General features: G+C 42.3%; 1 protein-coding gene across 1 annotated transcript in view; it reads left to right on the forward strand.

The window, feature by feature from the left end:
* LY75 (lymphocyte antigen 75) overlaps positions 1-20,175 on the forward strand; it is a 100,591-nt gene that overhangs the window by 44,365 nt on the left and 36,051 nt on the right. The window contains exons 10-20 of the mRNA XM_073647081.1: positions 1,066-1,154; positions 1,275-1,441; positions 3,123-3,319; positions 4,846-4,988; positions 6,036-6,114; positions 7,211-7,279; positions 15,539-15,656; positions 16,765-16,800; positions 16,912-17,102; positions 17,918-17,976; positions 19,485-19,558. Of these exons, the coding sequence (XP_073503182.1) occupies positions 1,066-1,154; positions 1,275-1,441; positions 3,123-3,319; positions 4,846-4,988; positions 6,036-6,114; positions 7,211-7,279; positions 15,539-15,656; positions 16,765-16,800; positions 16,912-17,102; positions 17,918-17,976; positions 19,485-19,558 (1,222 nt within the window). The remainder of the gene's footprint in view (positions 1-1,065; positions 1,155-1,274; positions 1,442-3,122; positions 3,320-4,845; positions 4,989-6,035; positions 6,115-7,210; positions 7,280-15,538; positions 15,657-16,764; positions 16,801-16,911; positions 17,103-17,917; positions 17,977-19,484; positions 19,559-20,175) is intronic.

Genomic DNA, 20,175 nt, shown 5'->3' on the forward strand with positions numbered 1-20,175 from the left:
CGGACCTCAGGCTAGCAAGCAGGCAGGTAGCTGATGTGCGCTCCCAGGTGAGCGGGCAAGCTGGTCCTTAGACAGACTGACAGGAGTTGTAAGGCAGACCGTCGGACCTCAGGCTAGCAAGCAGGTAGCAGGAATAACTGGCAGGAAACAGACAGCAAACTGGCAGGACTCTGGCAGGAATCAGGCAGGTAACTGGCAACGGGACCTGAGGGCTGAAGCAGAGTAGAACAGTGCAACAACATTGCTCGGGCACCTCCATTTTGGAGGAGGTGCCTTATATATGGTGAAGTCCTCCGGCCATTGGCCGGGGACTCCTTAGGACGGCGCGCACGGCCCCTTTAAGAGGGAGGGAGAGCGCGCGCGCCCTAAGCACAGTGGCCGGGAAGGAGCGCGCGCTGCCAGCAGAGCGGGAGGAGGACGCCGGGCACAGAGCAGGGAGGTGAGGGGAACAGCGTCCCTGCCTAGCAGAGGGCAGGGACGCCGGCGCTACAATGACCAAGATAAAGTACAAAATAAATGTTTTCAGACAGCTGTAAAATTATAGTTGCTATCCTTTTCTATGTCTTTTTAACCTTTTCGTGCCTCATGACTTATATTTCCATTACGAAGCTGGATCATCTCAGAGCAGGTGCTAGCTGTGATGTACAGCCAGCACCTTTATTTAACAGCAGTGCTCGAAAGGACAAAAAACTGAATTTGTCAGCGTCCTTTAGGTATGAATAGGATAAATGTACAGCTGTCTACGCTAAACAGATGTCTTCCTGCCGCTCCCCCACCCATCGCACTGTAACTTAAAACACTGAAAAATAGAAGATCTGCAGCAGCATCCCCCTCCTCCCTGCTAGAAAAGTTGAGTACTTTGACCATGTTCTTAAAATTATTCAAAAGTTTTGACAAAAGTGGCCTTTTTATTTTTTTTGCGTGTGTGTTTAATGTATGGAGATTAGCGGATCTTTGTAGTCATCAGCCAATAAGAATCACAGAGGGGACCCGCACTGAGTGGGTAATCTTTCATCATCTTCCTGACCCAAAGTAACATGAATTTTACTACTTTTTGCTTTGTAGAACTGGAGAAAACACGGAGAATACTGCTACCTCCTGAACACAACGGAAGTGTCATTTGGCGCACAATGCAACCTCACAATTATGAACAAGTAATGTTTTTTTTTTTTAATACATACCTGAAAGTTGAGTTTGTTTTAACCATAATGTTTTATCTTCAACCGTGCGGTTTGTTTTTATGTTGTTTTTTTGTTTTTGTTTTTTTTTCCCAGGTTTGAGCAGGAATTCTTGAACTCCTTAATAAGAAAGCAGAATAACATTGAGGGGAAATATTTCTGGACAGGTTTACGAGATGTGAAGAATACTGGAGATTACTACTGGGAGACTGCGAATGCAACGAAAGACCCCACCTATTCCAACTGGAACACCCACCAGCCAGGTAAAGCTAGGCTTTTTCTTACAGATATTTCAAGGATATGGACACCTTTTGGGACTCTTTTTGTAGTTTATTTTATACATAAACCCTACTGCAAAAATGAACTCTTTAGCTTCTAGAGCCTCACAGTACATTGACTGTAGAATGAGTTGACTGTGACTGTCAGTGAGCTTGTTCTGACTCACTACATTGTAAATTTTCTTCTAAGCTGATTTATGACCATTTTAAAGTTGAACTTTGATTTAGTCTTAAATCAACTTAGGAGATCATCCAGGAGTAGAAAGATCAGAGTAAAAACCCTGCGGACGCTCTCAGATTCAGTGTTCTCATTCTTCTATGTTCTATAATACATTGAGGTTGTTGGCTTGAAGCCAAACTGTCAACAATCCGTTATTAAACCCAGTTACATAAAAGGATTTTTTCCCAATAAATGCTGACATTTAAATAATTTTTATTTATTGGTCCTGAAGATGTCCATATCCTTTAATAACAATTTCCATTTCACTCATTCTTTAATGTCCTTAAATGGTCATTTCAAGAAACTTTGCACAAATCCTTAGTACAAGCAAATATAAGAAATTTTGGAATAAATCTGATCATAGGAATTTGCTTTTTATTCTCCACTTTTGAGCCACTTTGTCCCACTCTTGCTTTCTGAACTCCTCATCCTCTGTGAAAAATTGCAAAAATTGACTGCCAGCACAGTGAGGAATCAGATTACAGCTGCCTATTGAAGTCTAATGAGAGGGAAGAAGAGAGGAGCAGAGTGAGCGGCGCAGAGAGACAGCGCTGCTGGTGCTTAGCGTTTTATCTTAGTAAGGGTAGGGTCACACAACCGGTTTTTCCACATCTGAGAAAAATTGTGTGATTATTTTGTTCAGACTCTGATCAGAGTGTCATCCATTTTTCTTGCACAAGGAGAGGAAGAAAAAAAAAAAAAGTTTTTTCCACCTTCATTATGTCAGACCGCACTCTGATGTCATGGGTCCGATTTTTTTTATCTATTTATTTTTTCTCCTCCATGGACCCATAGACTTGCATTGCAGATTTTAGATCTGACCCTCAGATCAAAGTCAGACATGTCTCTGATATTTACTGCAGACCACTCCGTCCGAGGAAAAAATCGGACATGTGCACAGCACCATGGAATATCATAGGTACGAGGGCTATCCGTGAAAACCAAGTATGCGGAAATCTGTCATGTACACAAGCCCTAATGCTGTATGATGATCTCAATGCTGTTTCTGAACATGTCCTTCACAGAGATCAGAATTCCTTGTGTCTGTGTGTGCTGTGCATGGGAGACATCATAGCAGCTTGTCTTCACCCACCAGCTCAGAGACAACTGAAAATTATAGAGGGCCAGGAAGGGGAAAACTGGTGATTAATGTAGAAAACAAGTCGTATAATGATCAGAAGTCATGTACTCCCATGATGGGTTATTTTAAAGATGTTCTTAGTTACCTGTATGACTATATGTGGGTGATGTAGCAGTGAGGGACCAAGTCGCTTGTTTTCTGGTTCATTGTTGTAATTTCACAACATTTTCATTAACAGTGTTGCACCCACCCAAAGCTCTACTCGATGTTTCCACAATTTTCTAGTGATCAATTTTACATTTTTTTTTCTTTTTAGATTTGTATAAATTTGGCGTTTATTTTATTTAATTGTTTTTATTCCCTAGCATTAGCCGGGGGATGTGTTGTTATGGCCACCGGAGAATCTATTGGAAAATGGGAGGTCAAAGACTGTAACACTTTTAAAGCTTTGACTGTATGCAAAAAAAGAATTGGCACGGCAGAAGAGGAGGAGAAGCCAAAACCCCCTCCCACCACATGTCCTGATGGCTGGACCCCTGGAGCAGACCTGTATTGCTACAAAGTATGATATAATTCAAAGAATGCTGAAATTTGTTTTACACAGAAATATAGAGCAGATTTCACAATTCAAACTGCAGACCTGATGAGAATGTTGTACTTACTCTGAAAATTCATGTCAGGATGGCTGTATAATCCTTATTGTCCCTCTTTCCTGCTGCTGAACCTCTGCCCATCTAGCCTGATGGTCCGCTCCTCAGAGTCCCTCCTCCCCGCTGCTCCTGAGATCTCACACTGCTCCGTAAAAGCTGCAGCTGTATTAAGGACTGAATACAAGCTTTCATTTTAACATTGAGATTATATAGCCATTTTAACGTGGATTTTACAAGTAAGTACATCAGCTACATTAGGTCAAAGAGATCTATTTAATAGTTTTTGTAATCAAACAATTGTGACAGATCCATTTTAACCCCTTCACGACTGTCATTTATGTCATTGGCTGTGTCCCTGCTTTTGATGCGGGCTCGCACGCTGAGCCCACATCTTTCGGGGCGCCGATGGGTTGTCATGACCCTGTGAACGCTGGCTTGTAGCCAACGTTCATAGATTGTGATTTTTTGCTAAACATAGCAGTGCTGAAACTCTACTATGTACAGCACAGGCGATCGGACGATCACAGCTTCAAATCTCCTAAAGGAACTAATAAATAAAGTAATAAAAAAATAAGTTTTAAAAATATAAAAAAAAACACAAGTTCAAATCACCCCCTTTTGCCCCATTAAAAATAAACCAGTTATAAAAAATGCACACATTTGTTATCACTGCGTTTATAAATATCCTATCTGAAACGCAATGTAAATGTCTGATCTATCAACTATAAAATAAATTTAATCAGATTGGTAAACGGAGTAACGAGAAAAAAAAAAATCGAAACTCCAGAATTACGTTTTTTTGGCCACCGCAACATTGCAATAAAAGGCGATTTAACACATCGTATCTCAACCAAAATGGAATCCATAAAAACATCAATTCAAGGCGCAAAAATTAAGCCCTCACCCAGCCCAGATCCCGAAAAATGGAAACGTAACGAGTCTCAGAAAATGGCAACAAGAGTAAAAACTTTTTTTCATACAAATTTTGGAATTTTTTTTTTTACCACTTTAATAGAAAAGAACCTATACATGTTTGGTATCTGCGTAATCATACTGACCTGGAGAATCCTATTAGCAGGTCAGTTTTGCCATATAGTGAACATGGTAAATTAAACCCCAAAAAAACAATTATGGAATTGCACTTTGTTTGCAATTTCACCGCATTTGTAATTTTTTTCCCCGTTTTCCAGTACAATATATGGTAAAATCAATGGTGCCATTCAAAAGTACAACTTGTCCCGCAAAAAAACAAGCCCTCACACGGCCATATTGACGAGAAAATAAAAAAGTTATGCCTCTTAGAAGAAAGGGAGAAAAAAACGGAAAATCGCCCAGGGGTGAAGGGGTTAAACAATTTGGCTAAATTTAAATCCCATAGAAAAAATATCCATTTCTTGATCTTGATAACATTCTGCATTTCTTTTTCTTTCTTTTGCAGCTGTTTCATAAAGAGCGACTTCTGAGGCAGAAAACTTGGGAAGAATCCGAGGGAATTTGTGAAGAGTTTGGCGGCCACCTTGTCAGTCTTTCACATATGGCAGACCTGAACAACTTGTATTCATTTCTGAGGCCGACATTGGGGTAGGACTTATGTTACTCATAAAATATTTGGCCTTGAACACTTTTTGTTTTATTATTATTGGTAAATATTTTTTCCCAATGTTTGTAGGCAAAGTAAGATTAGAGCTTGTGCCATGTGCATGCGACCGTTTTTCCAGGTGGTCGAAACTGACGAGGTTTTCAAGGGCAAACCGCTTCAGGAATCGCCGCCATTTTTGAATAAGCAGTTTGTAAATGTTGGCATTTTCTATTTTCAGAAGGTTTTTTTTTTTAGCATTTTTAGTTTTTTTTTGGGGTGGGGGGCGACTTTCCAGCATTTTTTCTAGCCCATTAAAGGGATTATCGAGGACTATTACATTTTTTTCACTATGGGCTGAAGAATTAACAGGCAGGTAGTCGATAACTACAGACTACTCCGGCTGGCAAATGGGCAACTTCCTCTGATGTCCCGTCGACAGAGCAGCATCTTCTCTTCCGCTCTGCTATGTTGACGGGGCATGACGTTGGCAGTCATGACGAGTCAACAGAGCAGCACTGAAGAAGAGGAGCTGCTCTGTTGACGTGCAGCAACTGAATCGTTGGCAGGAGCGGTGATCGCTCTGAGCGGTGCCGGGTAGGACAGGCAGGAAGGTGCCTCTGTTAGCAATAACCTGCCTGTTAGTTTTTAGGCCCATAGTAAAAAAAGAATAAAATAGTCCTGGACAACCCCTTTAAGCCATGGGAAAAATATGAGCAAGGAGTGTTTTGGGTTGTGGTGGTTGTTGTTGTTTATATAGACGAAAATGCTCCAAAAGACACCCAAGCGTCCCTCGGGTATTTTTAATTTTTTTGCCTTCTTTTAAACTTTTCTGTTGCAAAGTATGTAGCGTCTCCCAAGTGCAAACACCTGAAGTATGGCCCACTGACTTCTCTTCACCGTTTGGCATTTTTGGAAACTTGAGTAGGATAAAAGACGCTCATATGAGTTGCGAGTCATATTTACATAGATATGCTGATGTTCATTCTTTTGAGCGTGTTATCTGCGCTTTGTGGGCATACCCTTAAATCTGTTAATTTCTTTATTACCAGTTCCGGTTCTACACGATGGATCTGGCTGGGGTTAAATAAAAGAAATCTGGGAAACTGGGGATGGAGTGATGGCCGTCCCGTAAGTTAATATCTTATGTACTCTTCTTTATCTCATTTATGTTTTGTAATACATTTCAGGGGAAAAAAAGCTTGTCTTTTGGTTTTCTCCCTCCTTACTAGGGCTCATTTGGTCTAGTATACATATATTCTTGCACTGACTTCCTGGTGTATACACAACAGACAGTTGGAGCTGCAGTGTAAAGTATGAGGGAGGCTAGAGCAGAACTGAGCCAGACTTGCTTTGATTTTTACAAAACCTATATTGAAGGAAATGCCAAGATATAATCAAAAATACTATAAAAGCCTACAAATAAATCAAATGTTAAACCTATACACTATATTCAAAATTATGCAAGAAGTATTTTGATAAAAAATATATTGCTTTATTTAACAGTGTTGAAGTTGCAACACACAAAAAAAAACATAAAATGGGGATAGTAATGGTTAAAAAATATAAAAATGGAGGAAGGGGATGAATGTGCACCAATAAATGCACACACAAGATAATGATCTAATGTTCAGAGATGACGAAGCGAAACGCGCGTTGGAGTAGGTGGAGGAGGATGTGGTGTGCTCCTTAGGTCACTATGTACAATTTCTAATGAAATTTCTGATGAACTTTCTGCTCTATTTAGAATGAACAGATTATCTACTCTTGCTATTGTGCATATATTTCATCTTCTTGCCTAATTTTGAATATAGTGCATTGCTTTAATTTTTAGACTACTATTAATCTAAAGTGTAATAAAAGATCTGGGAAAAAAAAAAGTGGCAGCTCAGTACCACCAAAGGATTATTGGTTTAACCCTTTAGTGACCGTGACCCTGTCTTGCAGCGTAGCCATCCTAAATAGTTTTTCTATTTCTTCACATATCAATAGAATATATATTTTTTTAAACACAGGGTCGTTTGTTTTTGTTTTTTACTTTTTTTTTAATTAGTTTTATCTTTAATGAATTGTTACTCTAAAATAAACGAATAACTAGTTTCCACTTTTGGATTTACTCATTTTGATACATAATATGGGTGGTACATTACTTGGTAGCAAAGTGCTTCTTTGGTAAAACATCGTTTTTTTTTTTGTATTTTAACCATGAAGTATCTTTCTTCCAAAGATTTCCTCCACAGTACTGAGTGATTTTACGGAAGAGGACTACGCTCTCCGGGACTGTGTTGCATTTGAGGTGGGTTGCCCTGTGGAAACGACGTGTATGTTGGCTGCGTACATGGACCCTAACTGTGCTGTTGGGATAAATAGTTCTTACAGATTTAAGTCCTTAATTATAAGGGTTCTCCAGGCCAGTTATAAAACTAGTGATGGTGTCTGATGTGGAATCCGCACGGCGTGTAATATGCACACTGTTAGGATTCCGCTCATCTTGCCGGTTTGATCAGTCTTCACTAGTGTTGAGCCACCCCCGTAGTGTTCGAGTTCGGTTCGGTTCGTCGAACTGTTCGTCGAACTGTTCGTCGAACACCGTTAAAACCAATGGCAGGCAAACAAAAACACATAGAAACACATAGAAAACACCTTCAAAGGTGTCCAAAAGCTGACAAACTGCTCAGAAGACACAACTAACACATGGAAAAGTGACAAGTACATATAGTCATGCGAAAAGAAAAGAGGTGGAGGAGTAAAAGGAGGGGGAGACACAGATATAGGCATGTCATGCCCTTCTAAAATCCAAAAAGTGAGAAGCCGAGACGGCCAGTCCGCTCCTGCCCGTGCCACCTCCGTGTCGCCGGGTTTGTGCCAGAGCCGCGGTGAACCCTGACGGCCAGCCCCCCTCTCCCAATACTGGTGCCTGTCCGCTGGTGGGTCGAGCGAGCCCCCCTGTGGTGGAGGCAGCTCTAAGCTTTTTAATTTAAATTGTCCCTCTAATTTGAATGAATACACTTTAAATCCATTTACAAGGATCTATTGGAGGGCAAGTCTCATGCCAGCAGCCGCGTAATTCCAGCTCCAGTAGCGTCCACTAAAGCTGCTGCAGTTAAAAAGCTTTTATAAGGATCGAGCTCGGCTGTCCACCGCAAGGCATCCTAGTGCCAGTCCCAGCCCCTATGCCTTGGGGTGCCTCCTGATGCTCTTCACTAAGTATCCCGTGGTCCCGAAGCATTTCCTTTGAAAAAATTAAGTGTCCAAACTACAGGTGGTGTAGCTTGCTTAACAGCCGGGATAATCCGCTGACTAGCAGACACTGCTACTAGGCACAAAGTATTTCCTGGGCTAGATGCAGTTAAAAATTTGTAAGTAAATACTCTCGTTGGATGCTGAGAAAGCATTCCATAGAGTCTCCTGGCACGCCATATATGATTCTCTTAAAAAGCTTGGGGTAGGGGTCTAGGGGACCCTTTTATAGCCAAAACCACGGCCCTGTATCACAATACGTCACCTAGGCTGAAGATAAATGGAACTGTAGCACCGAGGGCTCGGTTGCTACAGACGTATTGCACCTCACCCAGAGGTGTGATATCTCACTCTCAGATAAGGATGGAGTGTGGATCAGGACCCGACACCTGCATGCATTACACCACATTGCCGTGGGGCAGGGCGACCAATATGCCCCTGAGATGGGCACGACAGTCCCTGTCCCTGGCTGGAGTGGGGGGAGGGAACACTGAGGAAGGGGAACCCTGCAGTGCAGGAGCAGGGAGGAAGCAGTTCCTGGGTGCATTGAGAAGGGAGTATAAAAGGTGGGCACCATCTTAGTTCAGTGCAGAGAAGTCTGAGCAGAAGTGGCAGGGAGCAGGGGCTCTGCATGAGCTCTGCTCCGGAGGCGGGCCTAGTAACAGAGGCCCAGGCCTGCAAGAGGGAGAAGGAAGGAAGAGGAGCGGAGAAGGCTCCAGGAACGAGGAATGAAGGGATCCCAGGGGTGCGGACGGGCGAGTCGCCACCGCACGCCCGAATCCACCTGCGTGGAGGGGTCAGGCCAAAGGGGGAGACCGGTCGCCGAACTAGTGGAGGCAGGAAACGACCCTCAGCTAGAAACCGGAGGCTCTGACATTTTATGTGGCGCAGCCCCTTGCTCCACCCGCTAGGAAGGCACCACATAGGGTCAGGGAAACTGGCGCCAAGTTTACCAAGAGGAGGCCCGAGGCAGCCGGACAGAAGTGTTGGTAAGAAAGGCCAGACAAAGGACACACAAAGGGGGTCCTGTGAAGCGCTCCAAAGTTATCTGGGAGTTGTCTGAGCCCCTCACCTGGTGAGCACAGTACGACGTGGGCAGCCGTTACCTGCAGACGTGGTCTGGATAATAAGAACTGTGAGTAAAGGCCCTGGACTGCATCACTGACTCCGTGTCGTTACTGCTGCTGCCCTGCACCATCACCCCCATCCTCCGCATACACTGCCCTGAGGCTATACTCCTCCCGTGGGGAGTTATGCTACGCTCTGCTGCACCCACAACACCAGCCTTAGCGGTCTGCCCTGTAGCGGCGGTTCACTCTGACCGCAATCCACGGGTGGCGTAGTCGGACATTTAAACATCAAAACCACATAAATAGTTCCGCCACTGGTTTGACCGCCCTGAGCCACGGAACCGGATCGCCGCCACGAAGACTACAACCACCAGCATCCACCAAAAAGGGTCCGGCTCCGGGTGTCCCAAGGCCCAGGGGGTGCGTCAGAACATTTTCATCACCTTTCACAATCACCAATGGGACAAGGCAGGGATGTCCTCTGTCCCCTCTCTTATACATCCTAGTGACGGAGCACCTGCTCTCATCAATTCGCCATAACCCCAATATTAGGTGGATTGAGGTGGGAGGCACCGAGTACAAGTGCTCTCTATTTGCTGATGATGTCCTAGTATATATCACTCAATCACATATATCCATCCCTGCTGTTATGGCTGAAATAGATCACTTTGTTACATGGTAAAATTTTAAAATCAATGCAGCGAAGTCTGAGGCCCTCGATGTCTCCCTCCCTAAATCCATATAGGATTCCATCCAGTCCAACTTTCCCTTTGCCTGGCCCTCACAGGGTATCAAATACTTAGGAATTCCTATTCATAGAGACCTCTCCCATCTATGTTATCTTAATTTTGGGCCCTTTATTGAACAATTCCATACAGACCACGGTTGGCAAGTTGGAACTGTGAGATTCACTACGTGCACCACTGGTATTTTGTGGAAAAGCACATGTAAGATTCTGCAACAGTCTCTGCTGATACTCCTGCATGCGTGCATCCCTTTCTATGGCAGGAATAATTTCTGCAAATTTACTTTTGTACCGGGGATCTAACAGTGTGGCAACCCAGTAGTCAGGATTATTTCTAATTCTCACAATTCGAGGGTCATGTTGCAGGTAGTGCAGCAAGAAGGCACTCATGTGTGTTGCGCATCCAGGAGCACCAAGTCCCTGTTGTGTTGGTGGCGAGGTAACAATCATGCTTCCTTCCTCTGTCCTCTCCCCCCAACCTCGCACAACAGAAATGTGATCAAGGTCTCCCTCATCTGATGAGTCTTCCATCAGTTCGTCCTCCACTTCTTCCTGGGCTCCTGCACCTTCCTCACTAGTTTGGCTGCTACCATGCGCCCTGGTAAAATCATCTCCCCCACCCTCACATGCCTGCCGCCCTGGTGCTGCCGACCGTCTGGACCTTGCAGATGTTAGCCCTTCCGCATACAACTCCTCCTCCTCTACTTCCTCCACCTCCTCTTGTGCCACCACTTGACTCCGAATTCTGTTTAACATGTGCTCCAGCATGTAAATCACCGGAATAGTCATGCTGATAATGGCATCGTCAGCACTAAACATCTTCGTCGCCATTTCAAAACTGTGCAGAAGGGTGCATAGGTCCCTGATCTGAGACCACTCCTCCAGCGTGATTTGCCCCACCTCTGAATCTCGTTGGCCCAGGCTATACGTCAGAACGTATTGCACCAGGGCTTGTCGGTGCTGCCACAGTCGCTGCAACATGTGCAGAGTTGAATTCCACCGGGTAGGCACATCGCATTTTAGCCGGTGAAGTGGCAGGCCCAACGACTTCTGTAGAGATGTAAGTCGCTGAGCTGCGGGATGCGAACGGCGGAAGTGAGCACACAGCGACCGTGCCCTCTGCAGAAGGCCATCTAGTCTGGGATAGTGGGCTAAAAATTGCTGGACAACCAGGTTCAACACGTGAGCCATACAAGGCACGTGTGTGACATTGCCCCGGCGAAGGGCCGCACCCAGGTTTGCAGCATTGTCGCACACGGCCTTCCCTGGTTTCAGGTCCAGTGGAGACAACCATTCATGAAATTGGTTCTCCAGAGCTGACCACAACTCCTCAGCTGTGTGACTCACATTTCCCAGACATTTCAATGTAAAAACCGCCTGATGACGTTGAGCCCTACTGCCAGCATAGTAAGGAGGTGTGCAGGATCCCTTCTGCGCAGTTAGAAAGCTTGTGGCATGACCAGACAGGCTTTGGGTGCAGGTGGAAGACCGAGAGGAGGTTGAGGAGGCAGAAGCAGTGGAGGAAAAATGACATAAAGAGGATTGACGCACAACTCGTGGGGACGGCAAGACTTGGACAGCAGCCCCTTGTCCTGCTGTCACCATAGTTACCCAGTGCCCTGTCAGCGACATGTAACGCCCCTGTCCATGCCTACTCGTTCAAGTGTCTGTGGTGAAATGCACCCTGTCACACACAGAGTTTCTCAAAGAAGCGGTGATGTTGTGTGCGACATGCTGGTGGAGCGCAGGCACACCTTTCTTTGAGAAGTAGTGCCGACTGGGCATCTGGTACTGGGGCACTGCGACGGACATAAGGTCTCGAAAATCCTCTGTGTCCACCAGGCGAAAAGGCAGCATTTCTGTAGCCAAGAGCTTGCAGATGGTGAAATTCAACCTCTTAGCTTTCTCATGGCTAGGAGGAAATGGTCTTTTACTTGTCCACATCTGAGGGACCGAGGGCTGGCTATTGTGCTTAGACGGGGTTGATAAGGGTGTCCCCGGCAAACTGCCGGTCTGTGAGGAAGATGCAGGCGGACATGTTAGGTTGCCTTGATCCAAAGGTGGTGCTATCGATGTCGGACAGCGCTCAAGACCAGCTGGTGTTACCACCTCCAAAGAAAATGATGACCTGCCAATCACGCTGGCTGTTGCGGGTAAAGAGGTGGCAGGTCTGCGCCCCAAAACAGGTGTGACTGCTGTCCCCCCAGTCACAGAGGATGAAGAGGCCGCGGATGCACAAGATATGGCAGACGGTGGTTGGCCCGGCCGGCTAGACCGCATTGTAGCACACTGAGCTTCCCACTGCAACTTATGCTTCATGTCCATGTGCCGGTTCATGCATGAAGTACTCAAACTATGTATTTTTTGGCCTCTACTTAGCTTTTGCTGACAAATGTTACAGATAACACGAGTTGGGTCATCTTTATCGATCTGAAAAAATGCCCAGGCTATGCAAGGCTTAGCACCCATGCGACCTGAAGAGCCACCACGACTTGTGGTGAGAGGCAGAGTTGTGTTTGAGGATGCAGTTGTTGACGTGCTTCCAGTACTACGTCTCTGTCCAGGAAGGCGCAACCTGACCTCGTCGTCACTAGCATCTTCCTCCACCTCCTCTGCTGACCTCATCTCTTGGCTGACTGTGGGTTGACAGTAAGTGGGATCTCCGACCTCATCATCATCACCCTGTGCGTTATCACACCCGTCGTCCTCAGAGCCAACCTGTTCCTGCCCTGACAAAAAACTAAAGTTGTCGCTCCAATCAGGTATTTGAGTCTTATCATCGTCTTCCTCATTGTCTCCACCAACAGGAGTTACAGTTTGGGAATGAGGGTCTACATTATGGTCAGAACCTTCTGCGTCTGGTCCTGGATCCGACTCATAAAGATTCTGGGCATCAGTGCAGATCATTTCCTCGTCTGGATTCACAGAAGCGCTGGAGTCGACCTCTGATTCCCAGGCTATAGTATGAGTAAACAGCTCTGCAGACTCAACCATCTGTTCTACCTCATACTCAGACGGGCAGCTGGAGATTTGGGAGCTGTGAGGAAGCAAGTGCGATTTGGGTGACACCTTTGAGGACTGGAGTATTTGTGATGTTGAAGTTGATGTGGAGGAGAGCCCACTTAAAGGAGCACTTGATATCCGTTGAAGCACCTGCTGTTTTTGTGCCTCATCTGGAATTTGTAGCGATTGGCGTGGCCGTAAGAAAGGGATCTTATCACATTGTCCGCTAAAAGAAGTAGACATTTTAGTTTGCCTGGAAGATGGTCTTTCTTCTGCACCTACCCCACGGACACAACCTTTTTTCCCCTTCCCAACACGCCTATTCCCCTTTCCACCAGCAGCAGGCCTTTTTCCACTCATTTTGGTGGTTAACTAATTCACAACTCTGGAGTTGTTTGCACAAAAAAACAATGGATGGTAACCGAGCAGAGCTGAGTGGCCAAACTGTGGTATTAGGCCAAAACTATTGGCTGGGTTAGATGCAGAAAAAAAATATTTTTAATTTGCAACCTGATGGAGGTCAGTATAGATGGACTAATAGACCAAGTCCCACACACCGCTAGAAGCCCAAATATTTTTTCAGAGCTAGATGCAGAAATTTTTTTTATTCAATTTGCAACCTGATGGAGGTCAGTATAGATGGACTAATAGACCAAGTCCCACACACCGCTAGAAGCCCAAATATTTTTTCAGAGCTAGATGCAGAAAAAAATTATATTCAATTTGCAACCTGATGGAGGTCAGTATAGAAGGACTAATAGAACAAGTCCCACACACTGCTAGAAGCCCAAATATTTTTTCAGAGCTAAATGAAGAAAAAAATTATTTTTAATTTGCAACCTGATGGAGGTCAGTATAGATGGACTAATAGACCAAGTCCCACACACTGCTAGAAGCCCAAATATTTTTTCAGAGCTAGATGCAGAAAAAAATTATATTCAGTTTGCAACCTGATGGAGGTCAGTATAGATGGACTAATAGAATGATGCTATGCCCAAAAGATTTTACTTCACTAGGTGCAGTAAAAAAATTGGTATTCTATACACAGGTGGTATATCTTGCAACACAGATAGGCTACTCCACTGACTAACACACTCTGCAATAGGCCAAAAAGGATTAGCTTTGCTAGATTCAGCCAAATGCTGTGAAAAAAACTTGCACAGCACTGGCACAGACCTGCCTGGCAAAAACTGATAGGAACTGATGTAACCTAGTCCTGAAAAGGATTCCAATTACAATTAGTCTTTACTCCCACAATCTATCTATTTAAGAGCACAGACCTGCCTGATAAAAGTCGTAGGAAATGCTGTAACCTAGTCCTTAAAAGGACTGCAATCACAACTATTCCCTACTCCCAAGCTATCTGTATATTTGTGCGAAAATTGGCTTGAAATTAACAAGGTATAGCGCACACAGCAACAGCGGTGCCGTCTAACACGCAGCTGCAGCAGTGAGAAAATGGTGGCGACGGGGAAAATGGCTTGGTCTTATAGGGCAAGGACATGTGACATACACTGCCAATCACACATGCCCTTGCTTGTGTGAAAAAAAGCACTTCGCTCCGTGTGTGCGCTGCTGATAGGCTGACAGATTGCACCTCCCCACTGCAAATGCGGGAAAGAGAAAAAAAAATGGAGATCTTCATTGTTCCTGCAGAGATCCATCCCCTGCCCCTCCCCCCACCCCGCTGTACACTCAAACTGCGTATTAACATTAATTTTCATCATTACTGAGAAAAAATCCAGTTATGATTTTGGTGCACGAACAGTTATCGAACATAACCTCGAACAGCCGAATTTTTCTCAAATTGTTCGTGTTCGCCGACCGGCTCGAACACCGCCCAAAACAGCTCGAATTTGAGATTGGCGAACAGTTCGAGTAGAACACCGCTCATCTCTAGTCTTCACATGCCTGGTTATATGCGATTATTTTATTTTTTTATGTACCCAGTTGAAAACTACTTATGTTTTTGTTGATCTAATAGTAAACTAAAATGTTAGTTGATGCACAACCCCTAAAAGGTTTGTTTGATTTGAAGACCCTCCTTGTTAATTTTGGGTGGTTCAGACTCAGTTGTAATAATTACAAGGGACGGTGGCTGGATACTCTTTTGTATAGACAAATGTCCCGAGGAATGGGAGGGTTGTGAAAGGGAAAAAAAAAGAAATCCAAGTCCTCGCAGCGCTAGCACTGTGAATCTGGCGGTCCAGAAGAGAATACATCCCACCTATACAGCTGAGGACACTGATTAGCTGCAGGGCCTGGTGACTGATGGATAGCAGGGTTCTCAGAGGTTAGTAACACGTCTGTTTTCACTTACAATCACACCTCCCCTTTAGCTACTGTGGAAGAAGGGATGGAAAACCTCTGTACGGTGCATTGTTAAAAGTATTTTTATGCTTCGGGTGGTTGTTGTTTTTTGTTTGTTCTATTTTTGTCTTTTTTTTTTTTTTTTTAATGTTTTTAATTTTTTTTTTTTTTTTTTTTAAATATACAGATAAATTTACCAAAACGAATGTACTGGATGGGGATTTTGGACCAAACTGAAACAAGTTATCGACTAAAACCATTTCACTGTGATGCAGAGCTCGAGTGGGTGTGCCAGGTTCCTAAAGGTGAGCTTCCCGCAGAATCCTTCTCCTTTCCAGCTGCAGACGAGCGTATGAAAAATCATCCAAGTTTCATCCAGACCATTTTTCACAAATTTTCATTCAGGTGTCCGTTTTTTTACGGCCGTGTGCCATCCGTTTTCATACATTTACATTAAAAATTGCATATGGTCACATATTTTTCCTAGGTTTATAATTAAAATGTATCTGTAAAAAATCAGATGCTATTCGGATGGTCAGTTCAGGATCCCTTTTTTTTTTTTTTCTTGCACACCCATTGATCTAGATGGGTGAATATCATCCGATACTCAAAAGAAAGTAGTGCATGCTGTGATTTGTCTTTTTTTAGCAACTACCTGCCTTTTGGTGCTTAGGCACATTTTTTTTTTTTAAAGTCCCGGATATTCCATTTAAGCTGATTTGTTAAGTATTTTTTGTGGTGAAAGTCATTTAATTTCTGAAGAATAAATTGTTCAGAAAGGGGCATCTGTTCCCCTAATAAAAAGAATTTTGAAAGAAAGGGGCATCTGTCTGTCGCCAGGATAGCTCCAAGATGAATATAAAATAAGACATTTAAAGGGATTGCTCACTACCGATTTCTTTTTAATCATTCCAGGGCCCCATTTAACCCTCAACTGTTTTTTGTCACGCAACTAGTGATGTGGGGTTTCCTATACCTCAGTGTTTAGAAATCTCTTATTTTTACAGAAAATGCAAAGATCACGTTTGTTTTAATCGTTTTCTTATTGGCGATTGATTACACATGAGTATAACAACATTTTTGACACCCTCAAATGGATGGAAGCTAGTGAGACACGTATCCTCATACCAGCATTTTTCAATGAGTGGCAGCCGAACAAAAATTCCCTGGGGTGTGGCAAACCCCACCTCACCAGTTGAGGGTTAAAATAAAAGCACTGGACACCCCCCCTCCATTAGCGGCGCTGTTGCAGCAATGCTTGCACCGCTATTCCCGGCAGGGCTGCTGGAGCCAATCAGGGGTCGTACACACAGTATTTAATGGATGGCCTTGGATGTATATGACCTTTATTATATTTCTACAATTCAGTCTCTCATATTATATGTGTTATTGTTTTACCTTTTTTTTTTCTAGGTGCATCTCCGAAAACTCCAGTTTGGTATCAACCCGGTAATTTAATCCTAAATTTAAATTATTCTCAACGGGAACCTTTTTTTTTTGTTTTGTTTTTTTAAATTCGTTTTCTATTCCGTTTTTCATTTTTGTCTTTGGCCGTTTTAGATTGGAGTAAAAGATCGGGAGCCTCCGTTATCATCGAAGGCAGCGAATATTGGTTCGTGTCAGATACTCAGCTCGGCTACAAGGAAGCCGCTTTCTATTGTGCAAGCAATGGCAGTGAATTGGCCACCATCGATTCTTCCACTGCCATGAGAAACATACAGGACTATTTAAAAAAACAAGGGCCAAACGTGGTAAAAAAAATGCGTGTGTGTGCGCGCGTGTGTGTGCGCGCGTGCACGTGTGTATGCGCATGCGCGTGCATGTTTGTGTATAGATAGATATAGATATATATCTATAGATAGATAGATATAGATATATATCTATATGTGTGTGTATAGATAGATATAGATATATATCTATATGTGTGTGTATAGATAGATAGATATATATCTATATGTGTGTATATAGATAGATAGATATAGATATATATCTATATGTGTGTGTATAGATAGATAGATATAGATATATATCTATATGTGTGTGTATAGATATAGATATATATCTATATGTGTGTATGTATGTATGTATGTATATATATGTCTATGAATTTAATATCTAATCCTGTTTGTGTTTTTTCTATTTTTGAGAGTTAAGAGGTTATCCTGTCACGTCTAAATTTTAACCCTATTATAGAGGATCTGCATAAGTGACAAGTTTTTTCTGACTCTCTAATTTTTTTGTCCTAATGTCTCAAATAAATCCCTGATCAGTTCATTCATTCTAGTTCTTCGTCTGTCCGGAATCGTTTTGTTTTCTTTTCATTTTTCACAAGCACTTTGCAATTTTACCTATTTAATAAGATGAGACAATCCCTTTAACGCCAGCATCGGTCACACTGACGTAGCTAGAATCTGTATTACAGAAGCCAGGTCTGCAGCGTACCTAATCTTTTTTTTATTTTGTATCTCGATCATGTGACAGGCTGTGTCTAGAAAAACTGTGAAATAAAGACAGTCTTGAAAAAGCATATATAAATTATTTTTTCTTTTTCTTTTTTTTTTCTCAGTTACAAGTTTTGATGCAAAACTGGTGGATAAAGTCAACAGATTTCAGAACTTACCGACCGTAAGTGCAGCTTCATTATTCCCTGGTTTAATGCAAACCGCAGAGGACTAACCAAAGAAGAACAGTTTTAATTGCAGTAGTTGGATGCATCTAATGGAACAAGTGGTGTCTCCAGATTCAAAATGCTACTTTAGGCTATGTTCACACATTACGTTGTTGCTGCGCTTTTTTATGCACATTTTAAGCTGTGTTTTACTGTACCAGCCACAAGCTATGAGATTTCAGAAATCTCACGCACACTTTTTTTTTTTTTTTTTTGCTGACTGAATTGGAAAACAGCTGGGTTTTTGCAAACTGCAGCATGTCAATTCTTTCAGCATTTTTGCTGCGTTTTTTCACCCATGGAAAGAAATGAGTAAGTTGAAAAATGCAGCAAAAATCGCAGGTATCAGGTTTTGCTGCGCTTTTGGTGTAAAAACCTAAGGAAGTTGCATCATATTTTTTCTGGGGGGGGGGGCACTAAACTTTTATCAGCATGCACAAGAGACAATAAGACTATGTTCACACATCATGGTGTTTTCAGCGTTTTTTGATGCGTTTTTTATGCAAATTTGCAGCTGTGTTTTACATTACCAGCAAGATTTATGAGATTCTATAAATCTCATGCACATATCAGGGTTTTTTTTTCTTTAGGAGTTTGTGCTTTGCATGGATTTTTGAAAGATGGAGCAAGGTGTCAAGTTTTCAGAGGTTTTTGTGCATAAACCAGAATGAGGTTTTTTTTTTCACTGAACTTTATGTATATACATTACAGGGACAAAAAGACAGTGAAAAAAACACTGAAAAAACGCAGCAAGAAAACAGCAACAAAAATCCTGAACAACCTCCTGGCAAGAGATCAGGTTTTGCTGCAGAAAAAAACATGATGAGTGAACATAGTCTAAAACCGCAGCAAAAAGTGCAGCAAAACCTGCTTTTTGTAAGCAGCTTCTTTACTGCCAAGAGAGCAGAAAAAAACTCAGCAGAAACGCAACATGTGAGCATAGCCTTAGGGTAAAGCTGATATCATGCGTCCGAACCTTCGCCAACTGCAATCGTTAACTGTTACACAAGTTGGTTCCACAATCTTGCTGCCATTGTCCAGCAGTGGGTGTGTGGAACATCATCCTCTGCCTGCGGACTTTTTTGCCATACCCTTAAATAACCACTGAATTCTCAGAATTATTCAACCCTCTTTAATAAAATCCCTCATAAGTGACAAATTCTCAAACCCGTTGTCTCCAGCAAACATGATGCAACTAATCAAGAGCTTCTAGTTGCATCCGGTTTGCTTCAGATAAATGGCATCAAATACCTGGACTGGCTAGGGGTTCGTTCACTGAGACGTTTGATTGCATATTAGAAATGTTGCAAAGTCAAGAGCCAAAAAGTTAAGAGAAGAGATCATTGTCTTACATTCATTATTCCAAAGCCGTTTAAGAAAAACCTGTTTTGTTTTTTATAGATTACAAATAGTTATTGTGAATCAGATTCTTACAAGTCCTCTCACTATCTATTTCACATTTTAGGCTTGTGCTTTATCGAATGTTCGGCTCAGGTAACAGAGAGTGCAGTAGTATTTCTGCTCTCAGCCATTTTCCAGGTAATTTATTCAGACAAGGTTTTAGTGTTCTCTACTAATTTACAATTGATAAATTGTTTAAATTATCTGGTCTGTATATATATATATATATATATATATATATATATATATATATATATATATATATATATATATATATATATATATATATATATATATATATATATATATATATATATATATATATATATATATATATATATATATATATATATATATATGTGTGTGTGTGTGTGTGTATATATATATATATATATATATATATATATATATATATGTATGTGTGTGTGTGTGTATATATATATATATATATATATATGTGTGTGTGTGTATATATATATATATATATGTGTGTGTGTGTGTGTATATATATATATATATATGTGTGTGTGTGTATATATATATATATATTTTTTTTAACCTGGTTATTTTTCCTGCAGCGCCGCCACAGGGCAAATGAAGCATTGCACAGTACACACCCCATTTTACATGAAAACTGGCCACATCATGATGAAGTGGTTGAAGATCTGAATAATATATTTCAAATAATTAAAAAGATATATATATATATATATATATATATATATATATATATATTATACAGTACAGACCAAAAG

The sequence above is a fragment of the Phyllobates terribilis genome, unplaced genomic scaffold, assembly GCF_046119375.1.
Source record: "Phyllobates terribilis strain yellow unplaced genomic scaffold, ASM4611937v1 Scaffold_9__5_contigs__length_417890890, whole genome shotgun sequence".
Lineage (NCBI taxonomy): Eukaryota > Metazoa > Chordata > Amphibia > Anura > Dendrobatidae > Phyllobates > Phyllobates terribilis.